The sequence below is a fragment of the Suncus etruscus genome, chromosome 3, assembly GCF_024139225.1.
Source record: "Suncus etruscus isolate mSunEtr1 chromosome 3, mSunEtr1.pri.cur, whole genome shotgun sequence".
Classification (NCBI taxonomy): Eukaryota; Metazoa; Chordata; class Mammalia; order Eulipotyphla; family Soricidae; genus Suncus; species Suncus etruscus.
Window position 1 is genome coordinate 11568798 of NC_064850.1, and position 17385 is coordinate 11586182.

Below are 17385 nucleotides of genomic sequence, written 5' to 3' on the forward strand. Positions count from 1 at the left end.
GGGTCGAGCGGAGCGGGGAGCAGAGGAGAGAGCGAGCACGTTGGGAGGACTGGCGCGGGAGGCTCGAGGCTGGTGTTGGGAGTGGAGAGCGCGGAGCGGCTCTTCGCAGTGACCTCAGGTGGCTGGCTGGCTGACTGACTGACTGACTAGTCGCCAGGTTCGGCTTCTCCGGGGATGGGGCTCGGGTGGCGTGCAGGAAGGTGGAGCGCGGGGTAGGCCCGCCCGCCGCCATCCCCTGGCTCCTTCCTCCCTTCCTTCCCTCAGTCTACTCTAACCTCATCTTTCTCTTTTTATTCTGCCCAGATCGGACCAGATCTGACCAGATCGAACTAGATCTGACCGGATCTACCCAGATCTGACCAGATCGGACACTCCGAGGACCTGGTTTTGGGTGGGCCACGGTGGCTACATTGACCCTTGACGTCCTGGAATGAATGAATGAATGGATGGATGGATGGAAGTGGTGGGCCTTCCTCCAGCCCTCGGGCTGTGCGGGTCCGTGGGTGGAGCTGCCCACTCCCCACTCCGCTTGGCCCTGGAGAGAGACCCCCACCCGGTGTGGTGTGTCTGCTGTCATTCGGCACCCGTGGCAAGAGGGGCACTGGGGGACTCCAACACTGGCCCGCTGGTCGGTTTGAGTGCAGCCTGAGGACTCTTTATTTTAATATCCCACCCACTCCCAAAATTTGAGGGTACTTTAATTTTCATTAAAGAAACAGCACTGGGCCCGTAGTTGGGCTTTTGCTCGTGCATCTGTCCCTGACTTCATCCCAGACACAACGTATGGTGCCCCAAGTCTGTCTTGAGTGATCCCTAAGCCACCTGGCAGCCCATGGCCCAAAAGCCAAAAGGGGAGCTGGGGTTGGAAACAGTGGTTTTTGGGTCACGGCCGGTGATTCTCGGGTTACTTCTGGCTTGGGGGACCATATGGGACGCCAGGGATCGAACCGTGGTCCGTCCTAAGTTAGTGTGTGCAAGGCAAACTCCCTATCGCTTGTGCCACCGCTCTGGTGGCAGTCATTTTTTTTATAAAAAGAAAATAATAGGGAAGAAAAGGCCCTGTTTAAAATAAAATAACCAGGGACCAGAGTGATAGCACAGCAGATAGATAGACCATTTATTTGTCTTGCAGGCAGCAGACCAGGTTCAATCCGCAGCATCCCATATGGTTCCGCCCACAGGTCAGCCAGCCAGTCAAACCTGAGTGCCGCTGGGGTGCGGCTCAAAAATCAAAATTTAAGTAAAATGAAACAACCAGGACCAGAAGGTTGTAAGTTAGGGAAGGAGCTTGTCTTGCATGCAGCCAGCCTGGGTTCAGTCCCTGATGTTGCATTGGGCCTTCCCTAACCCCACCAGGAATGATCTCTGAGCACAGCCAGTTGATGCCCTAGCCTAGAACAAAACCCTCTGAAAACAATAATATGATGAAACAATCAGCACAGCTGTTTCTTACTGAGTCAAGTTGGCAATTGAATATTTGCTTCCCTTGATTTGATATATCCCTGTTTCTCTACTTTGAAAATGATTTTATTCTGCTAAATAAGATAGGTGGTACTAAAAGTTCACTCTAATCAGGAGTATGTGCTCCAGCCAGCATTAAAATGAGTGATCATGTAGTTTCTTGGTTAAGATGTTTTTGATTGTCTGCTTATCAGTATATTTAAAGGCAAAGATAGCTTGTTGGCTACACACTTCACACCCTCAAACTGCGAATCTTGCACTGTTAACACAACATGACAGTAAGTTGCTTAACCTTTGCTTTAGTTTCTTCATCTACGTGGGAAGACCTAGGAAGGAAGTGATAGGCAGGGGCCAGATCATTTAGTACCCTGTCGAAAACAGATGTCTAGGAAAAAAATCACTGAAAAGGTAGATACCTATAGGAGCAGCGACAGTTTTATTTTCTTATTTATGTTTTAATTGAAGGCCACAGTTGGTAATACTTTAGGATTCTAGGTATTCAATCTGGGCATCCTGTGTGCAGTAGAGCTATCATCACAGCCCCAACAATCGATTTTTAAGCAGCATGGGAGCAGAGGTAGTTTTCTTAAGAAAGTTACAAACATAAAAATTGATAACAGTAATTAGAGCTTTCTTTTACAAAATACACTTTTGAGATGGAGCTATAGTACATAAGGTAGGGTACTTACCTTATACACAGCGCTTGGGTTCAATCCCTGGCACCCCACATAGTATGTCTTGAGCCCCACCAGGAGTGATCCCTAAGCTCAAAACAAAAAATAGTACACTCTTGTCAAAGAGAAAACTCAATAGACTGAGCTCACATTTTGCATGCTAGAGGTCCAGTTAAGTTCTCAGAGCTACAGGGTCCCTGGACACTGCTGTGTTCACCCCCAAGTAACAACAATATGAAGAAAATAAATACTTATCATGATATGATCATAAGGGATCATAAGGAGGATTTTAGTACTAAAAGTAGGTTGGTGGGTAACAGTGGTTTTAAATGTTTTGAGAGTTATGGGAAACTTGAACTTTATAGTTCAAATCTAGAAAGCAGATCTCCAGAACACTAGGGAGAGTGATGGGTGAATAGAAGAGCTAAATCTTGTGATTAAATTAAATTCAGATTTAATTGAAGGAGGTATATTTCAGTTTTGTTTAATAACCAAATTTTAATTTTTGTCTTTAATTTGTAATACTGTCATTTTTATCATAATAAATAGTCAGGTTTGCCATTTGTTACGTTGGTTACAGTTTTATTTAATCAAGACATTCTTTCTTTATATCAGACTCCCAGACTTATTTGACTTATAGTCTCCCTTTTAGAGAAAATAAATCAGCACAGCCCTGACAGTCTACTTTTCTTAAAATAACAACTGAAAGCACCCATCCCGCTTGCCCCAGAACTGTTGTAAGCCCCACCCCACCAGTGGTGGGCCAGTTTCACCCTCTTTGGGAAACACTATGTATGCTAGAATATTTAGCCTTTAGATAGCTCAGAAAAATATTTAACCTAGAGTTTTGCTGATAGGTATTAATAATAGTGATGCTTCCCATCATTTGTTATTTTCTAAAGTGGCATTAAAATAATATTTTACTCTTCAGGTCTACCTTTAATCTTTATGTCTCAGCATGCTTTATAGATGGTCATTATATTTTATGATTCCTCTAAAACTGTGGCAGAGAATTATGTAAGCCTTGAAAAAGGTAGAACAAAGTGGAAATTAATTATCTGTTTTCTGGTAGAAATTAAGTTTAAAAGGTGAGAAGACCAACCTTTTTTTTAAAAGAAGATGTAGAAATATAGGCTATCATTTCTTTATTGACTTTTACTGAAAACTTGTTCTTTTATCTAATTGCAGAATGCCGAGTTTAAGTTGTAGATTTTATCAACACAAATTTCCTGAAGTGGAAGATGTTGTGATGGTGAACGTAAGATCCATTGCCGAAATGGGGGCCTATGTCAGCCTGCTGGAATACAATAACATCGAGGGCATGATTCTTCTTAGTGAGTTGTCAAGGAGGCGTATTCGTTCTATAAACAAACTGATCCGAATTGGCAGGAACGAATGTGTGGTGGTCATTAGAGTGGACAAAGAAAAAGGTAAGAAAAATACCTGAAAAACAAATATGTCTAGATTAAAATAGTTTAAATAGTTTAAAATATCCCAAATAGTTTATAATTGCCCCGTTCAGTTAAAAATAATTAAATGAATTCTAGGGGTTTTTTTTTGGGGGGGGGGGTTGGTTTCTTTTGGGCCACACCCGGCAGTGCTCAGGGGTTACTCCTGGCTGTCTGCTCAGAAATAGCTCCTGGCAGGCACGGGGGACCATATGAGACACCGGGATTCGAACCAACCACCTTAGGTCCTGGATCGGCTGCTTGCAAGGCAAACGCCGCTGTGCTATCTCTCCGGGCCCGAATTCTAGTTTTTTTTAAACTTAATTGATTGGTTGTTGGGTCACATCCAGCGGTGCTCAGGGTTTTTTCCTGGCTCTACACTCAGAAGTCGCCCCTGGCAGGCTCGGGGGACCATATAGAATGCTGGGAGTCCTTCCTGGATCAGCCGCACAGCCCTACCGCTGTGCTATCTGTCCACCCCTCCACTGTTTCATTAAATTGATTGTCTAATTTTACACTTAAAAATCGTTACAAGGCCCAGAGAATTAGAACAGTAAGCAGAGCACTTCCCTTCCATGCACCCAGCCGGTTTTGATACCCAGTGCCTCTTAAGGTCCCCAACTCTGCCAGGAGTGATCCCTGAGTTGTAGTGCCAGGAGTAAGCTTTGAGCATTGCAGGTTATGACTCAAAAACCTAACCCAGAAATTTTTAAGAAAGAGAAACTTGGGCCGGGCGGTGGCACTAAAGGTAAGGTGCCTGCCTTGCCTGCGCTAGCCTTGGACGGACCGCGGTTCGATCCCCCGGCGTCCCATATGGTCCCCCAAGCCAGGAGCGACTTCTGAGCGCATAGCCAGGAGTAACCCCTGAGCGTTACCGGGTGTGGCCCAAAAACCAAAAAAAAAAAAAAGAGAGAAAGAGAAACTTGTGTCATGTGTCTTTCTGGAAGAGTTTATATGCCCCTACCCCCATCCTATGGTTCTAGGCCACATGTAAATCTTTATCTCTGGATACATTTTTTCCTAAACATAGTTTGTAATACAGTTAAGTATTGACTGACTTGACATCATTAAGATACTGAGTTTTGACCATCTCACTAAGATTTATTATCAGTTAGTTTTAGGTAAGTCATAACCATCAGACTTAAAGGTGAATTCTTCGCCTTCATTGAATTCATGTCTCCACCAAGTTGTAGGTGATTAAATTTACACTAAACTGAGTTCTTCATTCTGATTATAATCTTAGATAACTAAAAAAAAATACCTTGAGATATATTATTCTTTAATAGTGACTACAGGGGGCTGGAGAGATAGCATGGAGGTAGGGCGTTTGCCTTTCATGCAGGAGGTCATCGGTTTGAATCCCGGCGTCCCATATGGTCCCCCGTGCCTGCCAGGAGCAATTTCTGAGCCTGGAGCCAGGAATAACCCTTGAGCACTGCCGGGTGTGACCCAAAAACCACAAAAAAAAAAAAAAAAATAGTGACTACAGGACTGTAGCAGTAGCACAACAGATAGGGCATTTTGTCTTGTGCGTAGCCAACCAAGCTATGGCATCCCATATGGTCCCCCAAGTCTGCCAAGAGTTATTTCTGAGCACCATTGGATGTGGGTCCATTCCTCCTCAAAAAAAAATTAGTAACTATTAATTAGCACATTATTTATTCCAGATATTTTTATATGACTGACTTATAGTTCTTACTGCAATTGTTATGTTACAGAGACTTTGCCTTAGTCTTAAATCTGCTCCATTAAGACCTAACAAGATGTTTTATCATATATATTTTCCTGTTAGCACAAATACAATAGATAAGTGTAAAAAAAAAAAAAAAGGAGGGGGGGTTTTCATGGCATCATTGTAGAATCAATTCAAAACCAGGAAAAAACAGTCCAAATCATGGGAAATTGACTATGTCACAGCCATACAGACTAAATCTGAACATTCTCATAAGAAAATCTCTTTAGAGTAAGATACAGGAAAATGGACAATAAAAGGGCTGTCAAATAAAGGGGACCCATTTCTGATACTAGAAGATCAGATGGTCAAGAAATCTTTCAGCATAAATCCTGGGTGTAGGAGCATCTCTATAATGCCAAAAGCAGACCAGCATTTTAAGTCAACAGAAAACTTCAAGCAGAGCAGCCTGAATCTCAATAGAACTCTGCAGACTAAATAGCTTGAAAACAAGATCTGGGAGTCCTGGTCAACCACAGCAAACGAAAGTAGTGAGAGGAATTGGAAAAAAGTAACTAAAGGACGTGAACCTGCTGGTCTGGTGGCAGTGGTTTATCAGAACTTAATAACGTTAGTATCACAAAGGTTAGTATATTCCCCCGCACTGCTCAGTCTGACTGGCTTTAAAAAAATAAAAGCGTGAACCCCTAAATTTATGTATAAGTTGTGCTCAAAACTCGGGCAGACCCTTGACGTATTAGTATGCAGGTTGTCCTGCAGGGATCCCACAAGAGAAAAAAATCTAGACAGGAAACAACTTGCAGTCTTATTTCTATTGGGGTACAAAGGTTCACAAGCATTGCTCAAAGGGCCTAAGTACCATTCTTGGAAATACTCAGCCAGCTAAGCAAAAGAGAATATACATAGACATGGTGATAACTGCATTTCTGAAAACACAAGTCTCTTCCTCTGTTACTTATGTAGTATTTTGTAGTTATGTCAGCCAGGCAGTCTTTTTATGAAAATCTGTTACAGTGGTTTGCTGTCACCGCAATAAATTTCTTTTCAAAATTTTCTCATACAGGATATATTGACTTGTCAAAAAGAAGAGTTTCTCCAGAGGAAGCAATAAAATGTGAAGATAAATTCACCAAATCCAAAACTGTAAGTAGATTTTTTTTTTTAGTCAAATTACTCTGATTTTGCATACGGTTAATAATCGGTGGTGGAGGATGCATTGCTTTTTTTGTGATTCTATCTTCCCTATTCCCAATTGTATTACGAAGAAAAATAATTTAAAGACTTAATTACAAGAATATGACTCGGCGGCCAGTGTGATAGTATAGCAAGCAGGGCTCTTTCATGTGGCTGGTCTGGGCTCTCTCCCCAGCACCCCATACAGTTCTGCAAACCCTACTAGGCGTGAGCCCTGAGTACCACCAGGTGTGGCCCCAAAACAAAAAATAATCTAACTGGTATCTTGATTTCCTCCTTTGTTTTTTATTATTTGTTTGGTTGGTTGGGTTTTGGGGTTCTTTTTGGTTTGTGACCACACCTGCTGATACTCAGGGGTTACTCCTGGCTATGCACTCAGAAATCGCTCCTGGCTTCGGGGACCATATGGGACACCGGGGGATCAAACTGTGGCCCATCCTAGGTCAGCACATGCAAGGCAAACACCCTACCGCTTACACCACTACTCTGGCTCATTCCACCACCTCTGTTGCTGTTGGCTGCCATGGAGTGAGGAGGGAAGGGAGATCTGTTCCACACTTACCACCCCCATTTCTGTTCTGGTGCTAGGGTTCCCAAATAGATCATCATTGGCACAAGTGGGGGGGGGGGGTCCTTGGAGAGGGAAATGCCAGAAACAAACTGCAGTGCTAAACTCTCCTACTAAGCTCTCCCTGGGCCCTATAAAGCTTATCTCAAGGTGCTAAAGCATTGCTTAGGGTTTTATGTCATCAAGTATTGGGTATCAGTCATTAAACTAATTTATGTTAAATGAGCAATGGGTCATTTCAGTTGATTTGGCTTGACATACATGTAGTTCTTGGATGGCCAGCAGGGGGCTAGGAATAGGACACATTGTGCATGGGATAATCCTGGGGTTTTGCACATGAAGGCCCTGTACTTGGTCCCGTGAGTTACATCTGATTTCACTTTTCTTCCATGTGTTTCCCCTTTATTTCAGGGGTGGGGCATGTCTCCCAAACAGCATTCAAGAGACTCAGGAGGATTGCCTGGGTCACCCTGGCTGTGCTTGAGAGTCCCGAGGGCTATGTCCCACAGTGGTCAGAGGCCTGTGGTTCTGAGAGTGGCAGCAAGCTAGTGCCTGCGCCTCATCTTCCGTACTTAACTCTCTGGCCACTCCATGTAGTTCTTGACTTTTAACCATCTTCTGGGATAAGGATTATAGTGACAATCAAGTGATGGATATTGAAAAATAATCAGGAGTTTGTAAAGTGTCTGAATATAGGGATATATATATGTATTATATATATATATATATATATATATATATATATATATAGCAAATCAACACCTGTATTTCCTTCTATATACTATGTTAAAATTCTTTTCTTTTATTATTTTTGCTGTAATTTTCAACTCACTTTTTCATAGTAAGCTTTAATGGTACCTCAAGAATAACCATTTCTTCATCTTCTTTCTTATTGTCTTTTTTTTGGGGGGGTTGGGTTTTGGGTCACACCCAACAGTGCTCAGTGCTCCTGTGCTCAGTGCTCAGTGCTCCTGGCTCTATGCTCAGAAATCGTTCCTGGCAGACACAGGGAACCATATGAGATGCCGGGATTAGAACCACCATCCTCCATCCTTCTTTCTGCATGCAAAGCAAATGCCCTACCTCCATGCTATCTCTGCGGCCCCTTCTGTCTTTTTCAATTTTCTGGTTTGTTTATCCTTAATTTCCCAGATGCTTGGTTCTTTGTTTTGTATTTTGGACCACGCAGTCAGTATGCTGGTTGTTGCTACCTTCCATGCTCAGGGTTCTGTGCAATCGGGATTGAACCTGGGGCCTCCCACGTCAGAAACCTGCACTCCAGCCTGTTGTATCCATTCTTCATCTATTAGATTCTTCTTTCTTAGTTGCGCTGTTAAACTGTTTTTGTTCTTTGTGTGTCTTATTTCATTCATGACATGTTTTCTTATCCTCAATATAAAGTGCCAAGAAAACAAAAACATAAAAATGTTTAAATGAAAATATTATTTAAAGCCATCTAAAAACATCTAAAAGCTTTCGATTACTGCTCATTATATACTGGTCTGTTTGTTGCTATTTGAAATTGTTCTCACTAAAATACTGGTGGGTACTTGCATTAAGGCTTACTCCTGGCTCTATACGCAGGGACTGCTCCTTGTGGTGCTCAGGGCCAAGGACCACATGGGGTACTAAGGATAGAACCTGTGCTCCCTGCATGCAGAGCAAGCATCTTACCGGCTGTATTTTATCTCTAGCCCCTAAAACCCGTTTAATGAGTGCTAGAACCTCATCTTTCAGTTCGTAGTCTGGGCCAACAGCATTGACATCACTTAGTTGCTTTTTAGAATATAGGATATCAGAGCTGGAGTAATATTTCAGTAGTTAGGACTCTTAGCCTTAGATGCAGCCAACCTGGGTTTGATCCCCAGCACCCCATAAGGTCACCCAAGCCCACCAGGAGTGATTTCTGTGCACTACTGAGAGTGACTCAAAAACAAAACAAAACAAAAGGTAAAAGTTCCACTAACTTTGAGAATCCAGATATGAAAAAACACAGTTCAGACCAGAGATACAAAAGGTACTCGGAATTTTGTTTAGTTCCTCTAGGCCAGGGGTCTCAAACTCACGGCCCTCCGTACAACATTTTGTGGCCCATGGTCGGCCTTCAAATATCGCAGTATAAAAATCGCATTAGTAAGAAAAAATCGCATTAAACATTCACATACCCCAAACAGTTCCTTTATGCGGCCCTGCCTCACCCTGACTTTGCCTCCTGCGGCCCCCAGGTAAATTGAGTTTGAGACCCCTGCTCTAGGCTGTTTTAAGATGCGTATGTTGGTAGAATTTACCAGGATAAGATGGTAGCATGGAATAGCCAGTGGTGCTGCCCTTCCTACCTCAAGATTTTTGTTTAATTAACAGAAAGATCTCCTTATATTCTCTTTAAGCCCTTTCTATTTTTAGGGATTTATAGAAATGACTAGTAGTGGGTAGAATTGGGAGTATAACAAAAACGATAGCAAAGCAAATATTGAATGATGTCAAATCAAGTTAAGGGACAGAGAGAGAGAAAGAGTAAAGTGAATAAGGTGCTTGCCTTGCATTCAACCAACTTTTAGTCCCCAGCACTACATGTGGTTCCCTGAACCCAGCCAGGGGTGAGCCTTGAGAGCACCATGGGTGTGACTCAAAAACAAATTCATTCTCCAATACAGAATGGTAATAACATATTTTATATAATGAGGCTTGTATACAGTTTATAGTACACGTGTGTGTGTGTGTGTGTGTGTGTGTGTGTGTGTGTATTCCTTTAAAAAGCTCTGAAGTAATGATACACCAGTATCTTCCCTTTTTATAGTTGAGGAAACAAAAAAGGTTAATTTGAGACAGTACTTACTTGGTCTGAATCATAAGGCACTAAGTTCTCCCTCATTCCTACTTGTTTTACCCAGTTTAATTGTATAGCAAAGCATGTGTTCCTTTGTGGAGAAAGAATGTGGTTTAAAGGGATGCTTCGTTTTGGGATTGGAGTCAAAGTAACCAAGGGTGTGCTAAAATATAAGAATCCCTATTTTCATAAAATAAAACCCTTATTTTTGAAATTTTGAGCTCTTCTTTGTGTCTGTAGGTGTATAGCATTCTTCGTCATGTTGCTGAGGTGTTGGAATACACCAAGGATGAGCAGCTGGAAAGCCTGTTCCAGAGAACTGCCTGGGTCTTCGATGACAAGTACAAGAGGCCTGGCTATGGTGCCTACGACGCCTTTAAGCACGCTGTCTCGTAAGAATGCTTTGGCTTTGCTTCTTCCTTGCCGCCCCAGATGTTGGGTCTAGATACAGATTGAGAATCTGCTTTTAATGAGCCTCTTCCAAGTTTGCTTATTTTATTTGCGGTCAGAGATTAAGCTCGGTCTTTTGCAGGTCTTTTGCATACAGGTCGTGCATTTTACCATTGAGCTATTATCGCCAACTCCTGCAAAACTTACATTTATTTCTGTGTGAAAGGCCTCCAAAGAGTCACAGAATACAGCTAAAGATCTGGACCACATGGTCCCCAGGCATCGTTCCACAGTAACCACTGAGCACTGTTCAGTGTGACTCAAAAACAAGAAAGACAGGCCCATGATGCATGTATACATCTATAAAATTTGTGTCCAAGCCTATCTAACTTTGTATGCTATAATCAGTCTCAGAGGCCTTGTGGCTCATCTCACCCTACTATCTACACGCTCCTCTTCTCATTATTGCCCTACATAACTCTAGGATCAATGCAGATTTCCTGTCTAAAACTGTTACCTCATATTTTTCTTTACCCTGAGTCTTAATGTCACCTTCAGAAGCTTCTTTAATTCATACTTTTCTGTTCTCTTGGCAGTCTCCTGTGCTTTCAGTTCCTGTGTAATTATCATTCCTTACTCTATTGAGGATCTAACTCTACTCCTTCATTTTCTTCTGCTTCTCTATCCTTTCTTGCCTTTTCTCTTATTCCACATTGACAGACCATGATGCATCATTTCCCCAATTTCATTACCAATATCGTGAATGTTTTGCCCCATTTTTCCTTATGTTAACACGCAGTGATGGATCAGGGTTCATTCTCTGTACTTGCAGACTGCTTGGTGCTTATAGGACACACCTGCTTTGCAACATGAACTGGGCTTCCTATACTGTCCATATTTTTTCTCTCTGCACATTCTCTCTCTCCCCATTCCACTATCAGCAATTACTTCTCTCCTCACTTCTCATTATTTCTATATTTATATATATATTTATCTATAATTTCTTTGAATTAATCTTAGCACCCGTGCCCAGCTGTTGCTCAGGGATATACCTCTTCCATGCTTTTCTTTTCCTCGCTTGAATCCTTAAACTTCATGTGAATTTCTAAGTATTTCTTTGTATGAACATCTGTTTCACTATTAAGAGAGATTTAAATAATTCCTTTGCACCCTTTGCCAAACATTTTTCAAACAATGCCATGAGGAAGATTGTAACATCTCTGACACATAAGGCTGGGTTAGGGCCGAGGAAAAGGGTGGTTTTGGTCCATACACCCTGGTGTTGTAGTGCCAACATAGGGTTCCTGCATGCAGAGTAAGTGTTCCAAGCCTTTGAGCCTATTGTCCCACATTAGGAAGTTTTTGTCTTTTTGGGGAGTGTTGGGGGGTCTTTTTGAGTCATACCTGGCGGCACTCAGCGGTTACTTCTGGCTCTACACTCAGAAATAGCTCCTGGCAGGCTCGAGAGACCATATGGATGCCGGGATTCGAACTTCCGTCCTTCTGCATGCAAGGCAAATGCCCTACCTCCATTGCTATCTCTCTGGCCACTTTTTTTTGACACATTAGGAAGTTTTTAAGAAATATTCAAAGGAACTGGGCCCGGAGAGATAGCACAGTGGTGTTTGCCTTGCAAGCAGCCGATCCAGGACCAAAGGTGGTTGGTTCAAATCCCGGTGTCCCATATGGTCCCCCGTGCCTGCCTGGAGCTACTTCTGAGCAGACAGCCAGGAGTAACCCCTGAGCAACGCCAGGTGTGGCCCCAAAACCAAAAATAAATAAATAAATAAATAAATAAATAAATAAATAAAAAAAAGCCATCAACCCTTAAAAAAAAGAAATATTCATAGGAACTGAATTATTCAAGTATTGGTTATTATATGTGCATACTTAGTTATGCCAAGTAAAATGGTAGTATAGGAGGTAAGGTGCTTGACCTTGCATATGACTGACTCTGGTTCAATACGCCAAGCAAAACCAGGAGTGATTCCTGAGCATAGAATCAGGAGTAAGCCATGAGCACCAACAAATGAAGCCTAAAATGAAAAAAAAAAAACTTTTGTCATTTTTGGTATATTCAGTGTTGCTGTACTTTTTATTCCCTTTATCAAATTTTGAGTATTTCTTTGTCTCTTCATCCCCAATACTAGTATATATCTGATTTTTTTTTTCTGTGCCAAACTGGTAGACTATTAAGTGGTATCTTTGTTTTCATGGTATTGGTGAGTGTTTAATACCTTGTCAGAATGGTTTTCTGCCATTTCTTCTATGAAATTTGCTGATTTTGTTGTCCACTTTCTTTAGCTTTGTCTTCTTGCCACTTTATAGGTAGAATGAGCTGAATAAAAATGTTATCCTGCGTTCTTTTTACCAGGGCTAGAGCCGTCTTGTGTAGAGCACTTACCTTACACAAGGCCAATCTGAGTTCAATGCCTCTGACCTGGGTTCAGTCTCTGGCATCCCATTATAGTCCCCTGAGCACCATCAGAAATAATTCCTGAATGAAAAAGTCTAGGAGTGGTGCTCTAGCATCATAGGGTGTCCCCAAAACAAAAATAAAAAAGCCAAGGTTTCTTGCCTTTCCATGCCTCTTTTTGATTGTATCTCACCACATTCTTAGGTGCTATATACTGTTTTGTCCTTTATTTGACACACTTGGAAACAGGTCTAAACAGGCCCAATGACATGTAAGTGCACAACTGAGATTTGAACTGTGATTCTCTTAACAATAATTTTGTGCTCTGTAAATATATACTGTGGTATTATAGTTGTCAGTAAAATAATATTTACCTTTTGGGGCTTTTTTTTTTTTTAGAGACCCATCTATTTTGGATAGTTTAGATTTAAATGAAGATGAACGGGAAGTACTCATTAACAATATTAATAGGCGTTTGACCCCACAAGCTGTCAAAATTCGAGCAGGTAAATGATTTTTTTTATTTGAAATATATTGCTATATTCAAATCTGGATTTGTCTGATTCTCCTGTTGAATCATTGAATTCATATTCACACTGGTAACGATGATGAGTTTAGTAAATCTTAGCATGTTTTTAAAGGTGTTTGTATTGGTGCATTTTTTTTGTGACTCAAGATAGTTTTTGATTTCTGTTGAAACTTTAAAAGCTGTGAGGTGAGAGTAAAGGGAGAAGTATGCATTGAAGGGAGAACACAGGTTGGAGAGCAAGCCTCTGGTTTCTATTCAGCCTTTCTGTTTCTCAGTTTTAAGCTTTTGAATTCTTGTCATTTTAGATATTGAAGTGGCTTGTTATGGTTATGAAGGCATTGACGCTGTCAAAGAAGCCCTTAGAGCAGGTTTGAATTGCTCTACAGAAACCATGCCCATCAAGGTGAGTGTTCAGTGTTAATATCTACCTAAACAAAATCAAGTTTATTTTACGATTTTGTGTAGTGACAGGATAAAAAGCTACTCTGGTTGATATTTCTAGGGGGTGTTTTTAATTACATAAGTGCATTTTTATTGTAGCTACTGGTACTGTCACAGTAGCTAGAGTTTTTTTGTTTTTTTTTTTTTTTTTGTTTTTTTTTTTTTTTTTTTTTTTTTTGGTTTTTGGGCCGCACCCGGCGATGCTCAGGGGTTACTCCTGGCTGTCTACTCAGAAATAGCTCCTGGCAGGTACGGGGGGACCATATGGGACACCGGGATTCGAACCAACCACCTTTGGTCCTGGATCGGCTGCTTGCAAGGCAAACGCCGCTGTGCTATCTCTCCGGGCCCAAGATTTCTATTGGCATTTAATACCAGGGTGGTACATGATGCTAAACCTCCTTCCAATAAAGTTACTGTATTGATAGCGATTAGAATCTTGGAAAGATCAGTGACTTCTCTCATATTCACACATACAGTAGTCTAGTTTGCCTTTTATTGGTGATTAAAATTAACTGGATGGTTGTTACTCATATAGTTGATTAAATTTCTTCTATTGATTTAGTTTATGACTAATTAGAATGTTAAAGTTTTGTTTTGTTTTGGGGCCACACCTGGCAGTGCTCAGGGATCAAACCTGGGTTGTCTGGTTGCAAAGCAAACACCCTACCCACTGTGCTATCTCTCCAGCTCCAGGATTTTTTTTTTTTATGACTGGAACTACTTAGTCATTAGAGATGCATCTACAAGTCATAATTCTTCATATTCAGTATTGTAGTGCAGTTGACTACTGGGTTACATAAATAAGCTGCTCCCAAGGACCAAGAATGTTTGGCCCTGAATTTGTTCTCTGGTACTGCCAAAAAGGTAATACACCCCAAACTGCAAACTTATAAAATTGTGAGTTAAATTTTGGGATGGCTTGTTAAACTGACACAAGACAATTCTCAGGTATCTGTTCTTTTTCTGTAGGTACTCTAACAAGTGGAATTTTGTCTTTATTCTTTAGATTAACCTAATAGCTCCTCCTCGGTATGTGATGACTACAACGACCCTAGAGAGAACAGAAGGCCTGTCCGTTCTCAATCAAGCTATGGCTGTTATCAAAGAAAAGATCGAGGAAAAGAGGGGGGTTTTCAACGTACAAATGGAGGTGAGATTAAGACAATTTTTTCCTTGTTTAAACATCTTTTTTTTTAAGAGAATAAAGTTATCTAGAGCTAAGAAATCTCTGTGCTTCCCTGTAAATATGCCTTCTTTGAATCATCTAAAAGTACCTTCCAATTCACCTTACATTGTTCTAGTGGCAGGAGTATTGCCCACTTTGGGAAACACAGATCTAAATGATGACAGTCTAAAATGAAAATCATTGCATGTTAAGAAGAGATACACTTAGGGTTATAGTGCTAAGCATAAAATCAGTATTGACTCAGGGTACCTTGAGTCTTGTCCTGTGTGGGCTTTATTGGTTGATTGGTTTGGGTGTAAGGCCATATTCTGTCAGCAATGTTCAGGGCATTTTGAGCTGCCAGTCAACAAAGAACTCACACAAGGTGGTTACATAATACTGGTAATTGTTGGTGTTAGGTTCTCTGCTCTCCACCTCTGGGGAAAAAATATGAACAATGAAAATGAACTATTTGTGGGCCAGAGCAATAGCATAGTGGATATCAGAATTTAATATGGAATACCTAAAATTTGACTTCATATTTTTGAGATGAATCATTTTCTCACTTTATCATAATTGGAATAAAACCTAGTTTTCATTCTTTCACATATACATATTCATAATTATTCCTTCTGTGGAAAGAAGAAGCAATTATGGGGGCTGGAGAGATAGCACTGCGGCGTTTGCCTTGCAAGCAGCCAACCCAGGACTTAAGGTGGTTGGTTCGAATCCCAGCATCCCATATGGTCCCTTGTGCCTGCCAGGAGCTATTTCTGAGCAGATAGCCAGGAGTAACCCCTGAGCATTGCCGGGTATGGCCAAAAACCAAAAAAAAGAAGAAGAAGTATCAATTATGGATTGAAAGTTATAATTATTTTCAAATGTTTGTTGTGTTAGCCTAAAAAAACAAAGCAGTGCTTAGTACATACTCCTTTTCTTCTGTATTTCTAGTTCTCAGGAAGTTTTTCATTTCGTACATACTATAACTTAGTGTACTGATGTTCATAAAAGGAAATAGGTCTGTCAGAATCCCTAGAAATCTGCTGTAGGCCAGTAACATCATTGAAGTTGAATTTTGTACTTTCCACTTACTTTGAAATTCTCTCTTTGCTCGTGCAGCCGAAGGTGGTCACAGATACAGATGAGACCGAACTTGCAAGGCAGCTGGAGAGGCTCGAGAGAGAGAATGCAGAGGTGGATGGAGACGATGATGCCGAAGAAATGGAAGCCAAAGCTGAAGACTAATGTTGGGAAGCAGACCAGTTTAAGGAACACACTCTTCCTGGCTGTTACTCCTAGACTTCCAAGTTTTCCAGTATTGAAAGCTTCAAAGTTGAATATTTTCTATCTCCAAGTATTTAAATATCTCGACAGACCAAAACATGAGTGCCCTCCTCAATGCCAGCTGTTTTCACACAGCAGCCCAGGCATCCTGAGCATTTCTTAAGGAGAGGCCTAACTTCACCTGAGAAAGATCTTTAAGAATAGTCGCAGAAAATTGGGCTTGTGGTTCCACTTCTTATGTGTCCAGATTGGCACTTCTTTCTTGTGCGGTGCCTCCGTGAGATTCCCAGGGGCGCTCAAAATGATCCCAACCTTTCTATATATAAAATGTAACAAGCAAACATTAAATAAATTTCTGGGATATTTAACTTTAGGCTTCTTCCTTCTTGTCACCAGTCAAAAAGCACTATGAATACTAAGACCCTAGTTTTATTTTCATTATAGTCCGTCCTGGAAAATCAAAGGTCAGGTGATGAAAGGATCCTGTACAACAGATCCTTTCAAAAGGAAAGCGAAAGGACTCTGGAGGGGAAAGCCTTAGGATATAATTAAAGATGACATGAGCTGTGTGCCTTTTACCTGTTTGAGAATGATGCTGTGATGGAGGTCTGAGGGGAAATAGATCCCACTGGTCCTCTTTGGTGTGCTAAGCTGTTCCCTTGAGTTTTTCATTCAAGTTGCTAAAGTTTGTTGTCTGGATGAGGTTTTGCATGTGTATTTATGACGCTGCTTTAATTTTGTCGTTTTGATCATTGCCCTATTATTTTTTTCATGGCCGTATTCATGAGGTGCCACCTGAGACATTCAGCTCTTTAGAATGGAACAGATCTATTAGAGCACAGTTACAATGATTTTTCTGTTTCCATCATTTTTAACTCTTAAGAACTATTTTTAGAGGTGCCTAAATTTAAGATAAATAAATTTCATAGAGAAACACATGGTTTGAAGTGAAGCTGCAGTAGTACTAAGGGTATAGAAAGTCAGTTACTTTGGTCTGCTTTATATTAATCTCTATATAGTTAAGATACTAGATATATTTTACCAATTATTCCTAAGAACACTTACTTTAATTCCTTGGAAGATTAAACCAACTCATCACACTGGTTAAACCGGAACTAGATTGCACTTGTTAAAGAGACTAGAAGAAATATTTCGGTGATACAATTTTTTGTTTGGTTTGGTTTGGTTTTTTGGGGTCACACCCGGCAGTGCTTGGGTTCCTCCTGGCTCTACGCTCAGAAATCGTTCCTGGTAGGTTCGGGGGACCATATAGGATGCTGGGATTTGAACCA

The 17385-nt window shown here is 41.1% G+C and overlaps 1 protein-coding gene across 1 annotated transcript; it reads left to right on the forward strand.

Annotated features, from left to right (window-relative positions):
• Nucleotides 1-37: 37 nt before the first annotated feature.
• On the forward strand, nt 38-16461 carry EIF2S1 (eukaryotic translation initiation factor 2 subunit alpha). The gene is made up of 8 exons (XM_049770470.1): nt 38-118; nt 3324-3565; nt 6340-6419; nt 10106-10257; nt 13071-13177; nt 13506-13603; nt 14651-14794; nt 15929-16461. The coding sequence occupies exons 2-8, from the start codon at nt 3325-3327 to the stop codon at nt 16052-16054; spliced, it is 948 nt and encodes a 315-aa protein (XP_049626427.1). The 5' UTR covers nt 38-118; nt 3324; the 3' UTR covers nt 16055-16461.
• Nucleotides 16462-17385: the final 924 nt, after the last annotated feature.